General features: G+C 45.9%; 1 protein-coding gene across 1 annotated transcript in view; it reads left to right on the forward strand.

The window, feature by feature from the left end:
* LOC135506571 (zeta-sarcoglycan-like) overlaps positions 1 to 10963 on the forward strand; it is a 259447-nt gene extending 248484 nt beyond the window's left edge. The window contains exons 4-5 of the mRNA XM_064925911.1: positions 2375 to 2462; positions 10746 to 10963. Of these exons, the coding sequence (XP_064781983.1) occupies positions 2375 to 2462; positions 10746 to 10963 (306 nt within the window). The remainder of the gene's footprint in view (positions 1 to 2374; positions 2463 to 10745) is intronic.
* Positions 10964 to 14448: the final 3485 nt, after the last annotated feature.

Genomic DNA, 14448 nt, shown 5'->3' on the forward strand with positions numbered 1-14448 from the left:
CCCTGTTTGACTCTTACCACAACCCCCCTCTTTGGTCTTTGAGATTCAAATGATGATGTCATGTTTTGCACCGTGCCCGTTTCAAAGTCTCTTGTTTCAGTGTTTTTCATATCTAGGACCAGGAGTTTTACCCGACTACATTTATAGCTTGTAACGAGGGGTCAGTAGTTTTACCTGGTCAGGTCACATGGTCCAGGGAAAATTCCAATAGATAGCACTTCTACAAAAGCTCTTTCTACATTTCCTCTTGACCTTGGGAGGCGACTTCATCACAAAGGGCCAGATTTCATGTACGTACTGTATGTGGGGTGTATAGGGAGGGTGGAGGAAGGAGGAACTAACAGGAACAAAAGAGAGCGCCCTGGGAGAGAGGTATCGGCACCTGGCACACTTCTAAAGAGCCAGAACTTCAGACATCTAAATCCCTTCACCTGAGCCCCTGTGTGTGTGTGTGTGTGTGTGTGTGTGTGTGTGTGTGTGTGTGTGTGTGTGTGTGTGTGTGTGTGTGTGTGTGTGTGTGTGTGTGTGTGTGTGTGTGTGTGCGTGTGCGTGTGTTTGTAACGGTGTTTGTGCTCTTCACCAATCAAACAGATTGCACAGAGACTCAAATGAACTCTGACCTGCAGTCAAGCTCACTAAGCCAGTCTCAGGCCACAACCCTGGGTCCTCAACCGCTGCACCTCTCAACTTTTAGGGCAATATTTAGCTGACTTTTCAGAGGATCCTCGCCACTGACTTTGCAACTTTTAGAATGGTCTATGCTATCAGGGATTCTTGGGACGTCCCAACTCTGACGTTACCCCATTGACGGTGACATTTGAAATGGTTACGGTTAAGGTCAGGGTTAAAGTCAGGGTTAAGTAAAGGTTAAGGTCAGGGTTAAGTAAAGGTTAAGATTAGGTAAGGGTTATGGTTATGGTTAAGGGTTGGGGTAAGGGTAGGGGTTAAGGTCAGGGTTAAGGTCAGGGTTAAAGTAAAGGTTAAGATTAGGTAAGGGTTATGGTTAAGGGTTGGGGTAAGGGTAGGGGTTAAGGCTAGGGTTTAGGGCATGGATGTCTGAAGGATCCCAGATAGCACTACCCAATTTAGCTGGCTTAATATAAACCTGTGACTTCACAAGGTGGCTGAGACGTTTGCATTTGAACGAAAGGGTGGAGTGTATTGACAGACTGTGTGCTGCAGCAATTGAATTAGTGATCATATCAGGACCATTCACTAGAGTTTAGATGACTCCTTGGTGTAAACACCTGGTTTATTTACTGACTGCTGGGGTTTCCTTTGTGTTGTACCTTTGTATTGGGATTCTCTAAAATTGCTTCCGGCAATGGCCATGGGAGGGATTCATGTTAATGAATCACTCAATGGAGTCATCCTGAGAAAATGATGTCAACATTTACGGCAACCCAATCTTAGTCACTAATTCTCCATTTTAAGTCTGAAGATGTATTCGTACTCATCGTTGAAGGTCATGAAAAACATATTCCATTTCAATCCTCATTTCAACAGAGTTTTGACTTTGAGCTTTCGACTAAGTGTTCTCAGCGTTCTGCTGTTGTGTGTATTATTCACTCTCTGTTCAAAGCCTAAATGTTCTAGGAATGAGTGAGTCACAATCACCGCATGTTGTACTCAGATGGAATGGAGAGGGATGAACTTATTTATAGAGGACCGTTGCAGGGCAACATCAGTTCAGAGCACTGTTAGATATGTGTCTCTTCAAACACATTGGACTTCAATGGAACTCAGTGAGGTTGTATACTCTGCTATCAGGTACGGTGGTTGTTTTAGAAACGACAGACAGACAGACAGACAGACAGGCAGGCAGACAGACAGACAGACAGACAGACAGGCAGGCAGACAGACAGACGCTGTTATTGTCAGATACACCAGACAGATAACAGTGATATATGGGGTCAGACATAGTAGTACATGCCCCTGGAGCATTTTAGAGTTAAGTGCCTTGCTCAAGGGCACATCAATATATTTTCATCACTTTTCTGGCTTGGAAATTTGAACCTTGCGGTTACTGGCCCAACACACTAGACTCCCTGCCACCCTACAGAGAGAGATGGGGGTGGAAGGGGAAGAGAGGTATTCTGTATGGTTTGGCATGTAAAGTGCCTGTTAGGGGTTTATTAAGCAGCAGCATGAGTGACTGACTCGTCCTTGACCCCGAACAGCGCCGGTACATTTATTGTGAAGATTATCCATTGTTGCTGTAGCCGTTTGCTCTAGCGGTTTGCTCTCTCTCTCTCTCTCTCTCTCTCTCTCTCTCTCTCTCTCTCTCTCTCTCTCTCTCTCTCTCTCTCTCTCTCTCTCTCTCTCTCTCTCTCTCTCTCTCTCTCTCTCTCTCTCTCTCTCTCTCTCTCTCCAGGACAATCCTCTGATCCTGCAGTCAGACAGAAATGTGACGGTGAACGCAAGAAACAACCTTGGTCAGCTAACAGGACAGCTCACTGTGGGTGAGTCAGCCTCCGCCGACACCAGCTGGCCACACACACACACGTACACACACCCGTCCCACACACACCCGCATTCACACAAACACATGCAAACACACTGCCCCCCCACACACACACACAAACAAGCACACACACACACACACACTAACACACACACAGATTACCTGGACTCTTGAACAAAAGTAGCCCATCTTGGGTAGTTGTGTTCCAAGAAGTGGAACCCCAAGACAGCCGGGCCTCAGAAACCCCCGGGCTGGGGAGAACCCGACCATGATGGGGCTTCCGTTAACTATCCCCGCCCCCTGGGCCACACCGCATGGTGCCTCACTGACTGACTGACTTGCTGGCTCCAACACATCGCTCTGGGGAGTTCTGCATTGTTCCGGAAGTCCAGAACAGAATTCCCTCCTCTACTCCTGTCAGAGATTCCAGAAGGATTCCAAGGGTTTCTGAAGGAGCTCTGAGTCAGCATGTTGATGACACTCACGCACTTTCTAGTCAGGAGGAAAGGGGCTTTCGGAGGGAGACTGTGCCGCCTTGGATATGGCCATGATTGATTGGGAGATTTTGACCTGGAATGGAATGGAGAAACTGGTATCTGGAAGGGACTCATACATAGCAGTAACACTGGCAGACTAGTGGACCCACAGGAGAGAGAGACTCAACCTTCTTAGATGGCTATCATTGTACTTATCAGCTTAGTGGTCTCTGGTCCAAGGAGATAAGGGTACCTGGTGAGACCAGTATGACCCTGTCTCTTAGTGTGGTACTCAGGCAACCTTAGTGTGTTAGTCTCTCTCTCTCTCGCTCTCTCGCTCTCTCTAATATTTGTATCTTCCTCCATTCCCTCTGACTCCTCCCCCTCCCTCTTTCCCTCTCTCTCTTGCTCTCTCCTCTCTTCTCTATCTCTTCCTGTTCTCCGTCTGTGAACTGGCTAGTGATAACATTCATCTTCCAATAGGAGAACAGTGTGGTACTTTGGAGTTCTACTCCACATCCACAGACCTCTCTCTCTCTCTCTCTCTCTAATTTACTCTCTCTTTGTATGTGTCTGTCTGTCTGTCTGTCTGTCTGTCTGTCTGTCTGTCTGTCTGTCTGTCTGTCTGTCTCTAATTTACTCTCTCTGTAATTTACTCTCTCTCTGTATCTCTCTGTCTCTGTGGGTCTCTCTCTCTCTCTCTCTCCCTCTCTTACTCTCTCTCTGTATGTCTCTGTATGTCTCTGTGTCTGTGTGTCTGTCTGTCTGTCTGTCTGTCTCTCTCTAATTTACTATCTCTGTAATTTACTCTCTCTCTGTATCTCTCTGTCTCTGTGGGTCTGTCTCTCTCTCTCTCTTTAATTTTCTCTCTCTCTCTCTCTCTCTCTCTCTCTCTCTCTCTCTCTCTCTCTATCTCTGTCTGACTGTCTCTCTCTCTCTGTATTTCAAAGTTCCACTGTCCATAAGCTCAGATAAATTATATTACAGTCAATTATGAGACACACTTTGAAATCACGGCCGACGTGCTCTGATCATAAGGTCCTTGGAGGAGACACACACACACACAGTTCACCTTGGTGCTATTAGGGCATTGGAACTCCAGCCAACGACACACACGCACATGCATTCGCACACAGACAAACACATACATGTGCAGACACACACACACACACACACACACCTTATTACCCTCCCTCAGCCAGTTGCTAAAGGCCATGAAGTTACCCTGTGGCACAGAGGAACAGACAAAACCGTCACTGAGCCTTGAGTGCTGCACTCTGTTTTATCCTCCCTCCCTCCCTCCCTCCCTCCCTCCCTCCCTCCCTCCCTCCCTCCCCTCCCTCCCTCCCTCCCTCCCTCCCTCCCCTCCCTCCCTCCCTCCCTCCCTCCCTCCCTCCCTCCCTCCCTCCCTCCCTCCCTCCCTCCCTCCCTATTCCTGTCACCTCGTTAATTTGAGTGAGGACCTGTCATGGCCCATATCCGAATCAGGGCTCGTAAAAATGAAAAGTGAACTTGGCCCACTGAAAGTAGGCTTTTGGCCCCCCTTTCTGACACCAAAATGCTATTTGTCTTCCTCTCCATGTAGAAATTACCTTTAACCACAGAGCTAGGATCAGCTAAGCCTCTCTAAATCCTTAACAATCAGAAGTGAAGAAAAACTGAAAAGTGTCCTTGGATCAGTCGACAGCAGCAATCTCCTAGTCCTGTGTCCTCCTTCCCCCTCGGAGAGAGAATAACATCATGAGAGTATTTTCTGGACGTGGTGCCCAGCTGCTCGGAGGACAGCGAGGGCGAACGGGAACGTCTGTTGTCTTTTTTTTGTTGTTGAGGTGTGTCATTGACTTTTCATTTGTATAAGTGTATTCTGGGTAATAAATGGCTTTCTCACTTTGCGGCAAGATTTCATTACGACCGTGGCAGGAGACAGGCGATCAAAACTGGCGACGGGGGCCAAAATGCATTTTTGGGAAAGACGGCGCATAAGGGCGTATGTGACTGTGAGTGTGACAACAACGTCACAGGGATCACTCTCACCCGCCACGCTGCCAATTTTAGAATTGACTTTCACCGTCCAGCCGAACACTCTATCCAAAACACTCCTTTTATACCCTTTCCTCTCCTTGTCCCTTTCCTAGAAGAAATGGACTTCAAACCTTAAACTGGCAAACTCCCCTATGACTTTGTAATGAGCTTCTAAACTTCGGGCTTCATTTATGTCCCGTTATCTTCTCCTGCTCAGTAATTATTTTCTCTTTTATCTCGGAGGAAGCGTTCCACTCATTTTTTTTGTCCAGCTGCTGTATCATGGGTGGGGTGGGCAGGGTGGGCAGGGCAGGGGGAGTCGGAGATGTTCTGGGATTAACACACAGGACTTTGGGGTAAAGAGATGAGGCACTCTGATTGGATCCCCGCTCTGTCACCCATTCTTAGCGTCCAATAGGAACAGGTGTTGAAAGCTCTACTTCCTTGTTATTTTGGTATTTGCTCTTACTTGCTATTAAGCAATTTGGTATGTACTCAAAGGCTAACTTGCCCTTGAGTCATTCTGGGTAAGAGACAGCTTCAGTGACAAGAATATGAATTCTACATTTGATCATGTCTGCTGTGCCTGTACAGGCATAGGGCCGTCTTTCCCTGTGGCTACTACCGACCGTTTGCAACTGTTCTTCACAGGTGGCATATAAAAGATGATGAACTAGCAGCGCATATGCTTTGTGACGCGAGATCATTCTCAATGAGAACATATTTGCTATAGGTATATTGGGACGTGTTAGAATAGAATCTGTCCATTTTTATGAAGGAAGTACTCATTTTGCTTTGTTCCCATCAATGTCATGCCGGTTATTGATGTGTGTGTACAGATGACACCGCAGGCCTCCGTGTTTACAGACAGCCATGAAGAGTGTGTGATTAAATCCACCTTTTAGCAGCGTCTCTTCTTTGCCTCCTTCGTCTCCCTGGCTGAAAAGATTCTCTTGATTAATGTGTCGGATGAAACCAAACTTTTTCCCTTTCTTCTCCCGCGCTCTTTATTAATGAGTGTAATCTTATTTAGACACATAATTTGTGTATGTTTGTCCATAAATCATGTGTTGTTTTTCTAACCTGGGGTAAAAGGTGCTGCGCGCTGCAGTTTTCTGACTCCACGGCTCTTCAGTTTTTCAAAAAGCACCTTCAAAGAGTCGAAAGGTCTTCTTCCAGGAGACTCCGCTCTCTGACTGATTTCAGCACTTCAAAAAGAGACCAGCGATGACCTCGTTGTTTCGCAGTGTTGCATCACCTTCTTCAGTGTTTACTTTTGAAAGTAAATTAATTCAGCATTTCTCAGCCCTCGTTCAAAGGGGCCGTGACCAGCTAGCTCGACGAGTTCCCGTGACCAACTAACTCGACGAGTTCAAAACTTAAACTTGTTTCTTTAGACTTTATATTTTTGACAGGAAAAAATGACTTTAGACTTTGTCTCTTCCCCCATCCCTCTACTTTGTATCTGAAAGGTCAAAATGGCACCAAACAGGGATTGCCCCTTCCCCCTTTGTGGTTCTCCCCAAACAACCAAACTGCCCTCGTTCCTGACTGACTACAAAGCAGTCATCTGCTTTCTCACGACGCCTGGATGTTGAACATATTCACTAACCACATTATATCCTATAGCAATGTGTTGCCTGACAGTCGTTGACGTGGCACTCAGCCTTTGGCTGGTGAAATGTCACGTCTGCAATGTCACGTCTGCAATGTCACGTCTGCAATGTCACGTCTGCAGTGTCACGTCTGCAATGTCACGTCTGCAATGTCACGTCTGCAATGTCACGTCTGCAGTGTCACGTCTGCAGTGTCACGTCTGCAGTGTCACGTCTGCAGTGTCACGTCTGCAATGTCACGTCTGCAGTGTCACGTCTGCAATGTCACGTCTGCAGTGTCACGTCTGCAGTGTCACGTCTGCAGTGTCACGTCTGCAGTGTCACGTCTGCAATGTCACGTCTGCAGTGTCACGTCTGCAGTGTCACGTCTGCAATGTCACGTCTGCAATGTCACGTCTGCAGTGTCACGTCTGCAGTGTCACGTCTGCAGTGTCACGTCTGCAGTGTCACGTCTGCAGTGTCACGTCTGCAGTGTCACGTCTGCTGTGTCACGTCTGCAAACGTCTGCAATGTCACGTCTGCAATGTCACGTCTGCAATGTCACGTCTGCAATGTCACGTCTGCCTGGAACCCCATCTCTGATTGAACAAGTGACATTTCCTGCGTGTTCAATATCACCACAGAGGATCATCCTTCATCCTTCTCTAATCACAGGAAAATCTGCACCAATGAATGATCTCGGCAGCTGGTTTATAACGGCCTGTTGTCATTAATCTTCTGAGGAGCAGAAGTTTCAGACGCCAGTCCAGACCCACTGTCTCCTTAGTGTGGGCTGCTGCTGTCAACGTGGATATAACTACTTCTTATCACCGGTTGTCGCTAAGTGGAAATGTCCTTGTCTTCTCCAAAGTGTTCCAAAGTGCCCTAACAAGCCACCCCATGAAGTGTTGTGAGTGTAAACTCTGCTCTAGAGTGTTTTCGTTGACGTCCAGCAGCCATTTCCCCTCTTATATTACATTTGCAGTTATTATGGTCATTTAGCAGACACTTACCCAGAGTGACGCTCATCCTAAGGTAGCTTGGTGAGACAACCACTTATCACTGTCTTACACCACATACCGCGGATGTTTAAATTCATCCGTTTTGACGTTTTTGACGGTGAGGACATACGGAGCTGTCAGGGAGTCAGTCAGAGTCAGTTAGCGCTGCTTTTGGCTTTCCGCCGACGTTCAGAAACGTAAGAGAGCATTCTAAATGTACCTCACTTAAGTCGACGTTTTTCTTAAACTGAAGTCATGTACCTCAGAGCCAGAGAACAAAACGCGCCGAGATCACGGCATGAAAACACGGAAAGTTCATCAAGTATTAACAGTGGTTTAACGCCTGGTTGTTGAATCCTGTTCTCTCTCCTGGTGTTGTTGCTCTGCTTGTGTGACTAGGAGTAATTCCCCTGTGGCTGTATCTGGGGACTGGAGGAGATGTTGATGACCTTTGGAGCGTATCTACTGTAAGTGGAAGTCTATGGGATCTGAAGGACGGTTGAGAGTTGAGGTTGTTGACGCCGGGCGCTGGTGATGCTGAGCACTGTTGTAGCCATGTCGCAAATGTAATCAGAGTCAAACTATTTGACTTTTCTATCTCAAAGTCAAACAGTAATGTGGGAATTCAATGAGAGGCGGAGTAGAATGGAAGAGAACAGCGCCCTGGCCGGGGGTGGGGGTGGTGGTGGGGGGGGTGAATGCTTCCTGCTGTGACTCGATGCCTTGGTCACTGCCGCATTTACATGTTTTTTGAAGCATCTAGTAATTTATTCACAACCGTGGCGTCTAAGTGTGTCGCCGGACCCCGGAGTGTAACGCCCGCCACCCCACATCCGTCACACCAACATCCTCTTCCTTAACGCACCCCCCTACGCCTGCAATTCCCCTTCTCTCCCGGAGCAAGAGAGAGGGAGACAGAGCAACGGAGTGACATCAGCAGGAGAGAGTTTAATTTGAATACCGCACTGTTGTTTTGATGTAGTCTGCAGCGATGCCACGGCTATTTATTTCTGGTTCTCAGTTTGTCACCCCAATCTGTCTCTCTCTCTCTCTCTGTCTCTCTGTCTCTCTGTCTCTCTGTCTCTCTGTCTCTCTGTCTCTCTCTCTCTCTGTCTCTCTGTCTCTCTCTCTCTCTGTGTCTCTTACTCTGTCTCTGTCTCTCTCTCTCTCTGTCTCTCTCTCTCTCTCTCTCTGTGTCTCTTGCTCTGTCTCTCTCTGTCTCTCTCGCTCTCTCTGTCTCTCTAACTCTCTCTCTCTCTCTCTCTCTCTCTCTCTCTCTCTTTCTGCATCCTTTCTTTTCCTCTCATCCCTTTTGCTTTTCTGTGTCTGCTTGTATCATATCCGTACCATCGCCAGCAGGCAGAGCAGGAGAGAAGCCAGGCACAGCATATGAATAAGGGCCCCTGAGAAACCCATCATAGTAAGATTCGGTCAAGTGGGGATTAATCAAATGAGCACATAAATTAACACTTTTCTTAATGAGGACTCCTGTCGTTATCGGCATCCATTGGAATTAGGTTGTCTTTATCTGCGGGAGTGGGGTGCTATTAATCTCCAACCGTCATCATTATTCCACCTTTTTGCTTTTAATCAGATGGGGCTCGTAGAAAAACAAGTTGTCAAACTCTGCAAACCACTTCTAGGAGTCTACATGAGGAGGATCTGAATTGCATACATGATGGGTTTTTTAAACGACACCAGCAGAAAGAAAGAAATAGAAACCACGTTTCATTGCTGAACAGATTGATGCCCAACTTTGTTTGATTTTTCAAGATCAATTTCAAGAGACTACAGTATAATTGCCTCCAATACTAATTGTTATCAGAAATGTATCTCCACTGGATAACAGCCCACAGTGTCTTTATTGCAAACTATTTCAAATCCTTTCATCCTCATTGGAACAATTATTTTCATTAGTACGAATCAATGAAGACAGAACAGAAAAAAGTGCCATTTAAACAACGAAATAACGAGCCTCGGAATCCAGAAACACACATTAAAAAGACAACCTGATAAGTAAACAAACAACAACAACAAAAAAGCAGTGAAAAACCAGCCAGCACAGCAGGATAGCTTTAACTGTCCGACGTGTTTAAGGGCCAGAGAGGGAGCGGCCATTTTCTTTACCTCATCAGATGGAAGGTAATCCCAGGTTGATCACCAGTAATAAAGTCTTGTTATGACTGACATGACACTCTTGGGATGCGAGGTGACAGATGGAATGGCTGAAGACCACAGCTCCGAGCAGCTAGCAGTAGACCTGCTGGAAACCTCCAATAGATACAGGCTTTAACCTCAGCTTAGCAAGACTTAAGGCCAAATGAAAAGAGAGGAGGAAGAGTGGATTGGATTGGGATGGAGGGAGGGATGAAGAGGCAACAAACAAATAATGCCCTCTCCTATCAGTCCCTGAAGGTCGGAAAGATTTGGAGGAGGTGATAGCTAATAGCTATGTATTTTTTTTAACCTTTGACCTGATTATGTAAGACAAGCAATGGTTTCTGGTTGTAGACCAAGGCTTTTCTGCCTCAAGTCTTCAATGGAACAGGGGCACATGGTCAGGTTTCCTTATTGTGTGCTGTGCAGTACTGCCATATGGTTAGAGTTACAGAGGCTGCATGTCTAGCATGATAGGTTGTTTTACATGACCATCCATGACCAACCAGCCATTCAAAAACAAGGCTTTTCAAATAGATATTGTTCAGTATAAAGGCAACATTTAACCACAAGCTGTTAAGTCAAGTACTTCAGTGTAAGAACCTGTTTGTACCGAGTGGTACACTATGTTGAGCACCATCTTTCACGCTCTCTATCTCTCAATTCAATTGGCTTTTCATTAGCATGGGGAACATATGTTTACATTGCTGAAGCAAGTGAAATAGATAAAAAAGCAAAATATAAATAAACAGTCACAAATGAACAGTAAACATTACACTCAAAGGAAGAGACACATTTCAAATGACATTATGACTATGTACTGTGTTACAATGATGTGCAAATAGTTAGAACTCTCTCTCTCTCAACTGCCCTTATTCTCTCTTCAAAAACCATTGCATCTTAGCCCTCAGGTAAACACCTGCAATGGAGGTGAGGTGTGATATGTGATGGTTTGTAATGTGTTTGTGTTTTGTATGACATTGACCCAACAAAGGGGATTTTTAAGTCTAATTCTCTTTCTCTCCCGCAGGCTCAGAGATGGTGGAGGCCCAGTGTCAGAGGTTCGAGGTGAGGAGTCCGGACGGGGAGCGGGTGCTCTTCTCCGCTGACGAGAAGGAGATCAGCATCGGCACTGAGAAACTGAGGGTGACAGGTAACGCATATACACATGCATGCAGACACAAACACACAGGCGGAGGGCAGCAGGTAGCCTCTAGGGTGACAGGTAGCCTCGAGGGTGACAGGTAGCCTCGAGGGTGACAGGTAGCCTCTAGGGTGACAGGTAGCCTCTAGGGTGACAGGTAGCCTCCAGGGTGACAGGTAGCCTCGAGGGTGACAGGTAGCCTCTAGGGTGACAGGTAGCCTCCAGGGTGACAGGTAGCCTCGAGGGTGACAGGTAGCCTCGAGGGTGACAGGTAGCCTCTAGGGTGACAGGTAGCCTCTAGGGTGACAGGTAGCCTCCAGGGTGACAGGTAGCCTAGCGATTAGAACGTTTGGCCAGTAACCGAAAGGTCACTAGTTTGAATCTCCGAGCTGACAACATGATCAATCTGTTGATGTGCCCTTGAGCGAGGCACTTTACCTTAATTGCTCGCTGTTGAGGCAGACCCTGTCTGGGACCTCACTCTGAGGGGGAGTTGAGATATCCAAAAAACACATTTCAAATTCACACATAAGTACTACTACACACTTGTACATGTTTGTACTAGGACAAATATAAGCACCCCCCAAATGATTGTTATTAAAATCCCAGTGCAGTCCTGTGTTTTATATATATGTTGTACATTAGTTACCTCTCTGACAATAACAGCTTGTTTTCAGTTTCCCCGTCCCCACTCAGACCACTCACAGACAATCCTAGCTAAATTCTTGCTTGAGAAATTGCTCTCTTCAAAGAGAAGATATTTTCTTTTGGCAATTTTTGGCCATTTTAATTCATTCGTTACCCACAAATAATGTATATATAGAGTAGGCTGCCTATGCATAAACGGAGAACCAAGTGGTAGTTATCTTTTCAAGGAAATTAAATCAAATATGATTAGACTATAGTTTACTACAATGTCTGTAAATCATTATTGATAAGGGAAAGAAGTGCAGGGCGCTCAACCAACCATTACCCATGTATTTGTCTCTGCCAGCAAATCATCCTCCCAAAGGATAAGCTATATCATGTATGCAGAACGTAGCTCAAGAGAAAGAGAAGTCTCCTCTCTCACCAGTCCTGCTGCTTCAGACTCAGTAGCCACACGCGTGAGATCAGGTGCGCGTGTCGTCTCTATTAAATAGAGTAGCTATAGTCTGTACGGGCCGAGAAGCACGTGGCACGTTATCCTTCCAAGGAGATGTACTTCCTAAATAGGATCAGGCTATGGGTTACTACATTTGGTTAGAAATAAATATTGATCGTCCATATTTATCTCGGTCTGAAAATCGTCCAACTCCTAAAAGGCAGGCTATAAAACGTAGCGCAAGAGAAAGTGCAAGTCTCTCAGAATCTGCTCTCTTCAAACTACTTCTAGACTATTTGCTGATGTGGCAGAGCAATACCGATAGCCTAATATAATGGGCCATGTGAGAATCTCTGGTGATTTAACCTATTTCCTAGGATATTTTTTAGCTTTTTGATATTGCCTATAGGGAGCAGAATTGTTGAGTCCATGCCTGGCAAGTCAGCTGTGGCACATACGCCTAAAATAATCTTGCGGGACTGAGGTTGGGTTTGAAGCAGTTGCAGGTACAGATACATGTTAAATGCGGGTCAGTTGGGTGGATTTACCCAGTCTAAAAGGCTCCATTCACAGGTCAGTGCTCCCATAGCAACCAGATAGATTGTGATGGTGCTAAGGGCCTGTGTGCAGCAATGCACAGCGACTGCTAGTGAGTGGGTTGAGCAGGACTCAGACAGTTGTTGTGTGTGGCCTACATGCAGACATCAGCATTAGATAGAGAGACAGGGACTGAGAGAGAGGGACGGAAGAGAAAATTAAGAGAGAGAGAGAGAGAGAGAGAGAGAGAGAAAATTAAGAGAGAGAGAGAGACGGAAGAGAAAATTAAGAGAGAGAGGTAGGGAAAAATGGAAAGAGAGAGAGAGAGAGAGACGGAAGAGAAATTTAAGAGAGAGAGAGACGGAAGAGAAAATTAAGAAAGAGAGGTAGGGAAAAATGGAAAAGAGAGAGAGAGAGAGAGACGGAAGAGAAAATTAAGAGAGAGAGAGACGGAAGAGAAAATTAAGAAAGAGAGGTAGGGAAAAATGGAAAGAGAGAGAGAGAGAGAGACGGAAGAGAAAATTAAGAGAGAGAGACGGAAGAGAAAATTAAGAAAGAGAGGTAGGGAAAAATGGAAAGAGAGAGAGAGAGAGAGAGAAGGAAAGATTAAGAGAGAAAATGCACATGTCTATCTCTGTTTGCTTTCCTGGCGCGGTGGTCTCTCCCGGTAAACGAGGCGGCGGGGAGGTCAAGTGGAAGCAGTCGGGGGTTGTGGGCGAACAGACACCCCTCCTCCATCCTCCTCCTTTTCCCCTCTGTAATTGGAAAGATCTGTCCATTACAAAGCCAGGAAAGAAAGAAAGGGGGGTGCGAGTGAGAGATGGAGGGAGAGAAAGTGGCGGAGGTCTGCAAGGTGATTGATGTTGTCTTTCGTCGCTCACGTCCGGAGAATGAAAGCATGGAGGAAGGAGGGAGGGTTGGAGGAAGGAAGGAGGGAGGGTTGGAGGAAGGAAGGAGGGAGGGTTGGAGGAAGGAAGGAGGGAGGGTTAGAGGAAGGAAGGAGGGAGGGTTGGAGGAAGGAAGGAGGGAGGGTTGGAGGGAAGAAACGGACGTTTCTGTATGTGCTCCATGCAAGAACATCACTCATACTATCTCTGTTTAGTGTGGGGAGATATGATGTCATTGCCATGTGTTCTAACATGGGCTACTTAAACTGATGTTATTTTTGGATACATGTTTCTATTCTATTTTCTATTATCATCTGCATTGTTGGGAAAGAGCTCTCAAGTTAAGAATTCCCCTGTACTGTTTTACACCTGTTGTATCCTGGGCACGTGGCGAATAAAGTTTGAAACCTGAAACTTCTAACATACACTGAGTGGACAAAACATTAGGAACAGTATTGATGTCACTTGTTAAATCCACTTCTATCAGTGCAGATGAAGGGGAGGAGACAGGTTAAAGAAGTTTTTTTTAGCCTTGAGACAATTGAGACATGGATTGTCTATGTGCGAAATTCAGAGGGTAAGACAAAATATTTCAATGCTTTTGAACGGGTTATTGTTGTAGGAGAACTGCAACGCTGCTGGGTTTCCTGTGTGTATCAATAATGGTCCACCACCTAAATGACATCCAGACAACTTGACACAGCGGTGTGAAGCGTTGGAGTCCATGTGGAATGCTTTCGACACCTTGTAGAGTCCATAACCCCAACGAATTGAGGCTGTTCTCAGGGCTTTAAGGCAACTCAATATTTAGGTCTTCATAATGTTTTGTCTACTCAGCGTGTACCTTTCGAAATGGACAATTCTCACATCACACATTTGAGACGTGGTGTCAGTATCACACACATGAATATTGTAACATCACAAGACTTCTCATCATCAGTGTCATCTTACACAGGACTGGCTAATCAGGACCTTAGCTGACTTGAATTACATTATATTCAGTACCGGTCAAAAGTTTAGACACACCGACTCATTCAACAGTTTTTCTTGTTTTTTTACACTGTAGAATAATAGGAAGACA

The sequence above is a fragment of the Oncorhynchus masou genome, chromosome 20 (genome assembly GCF_036934945.1).
Source record: "Oncorhynchus masou masou isolate Uvic2021 chromosome 20, UVic_Omas_1.1, whole genome shotgun sequence".
NCBI classification, from domain to species: Eukaryota; Metazoa; Chordata; class Actinopteri; order Salmoniformes; family Salmonidae; genus Oncorhynchus; species Oncorhynchus masou.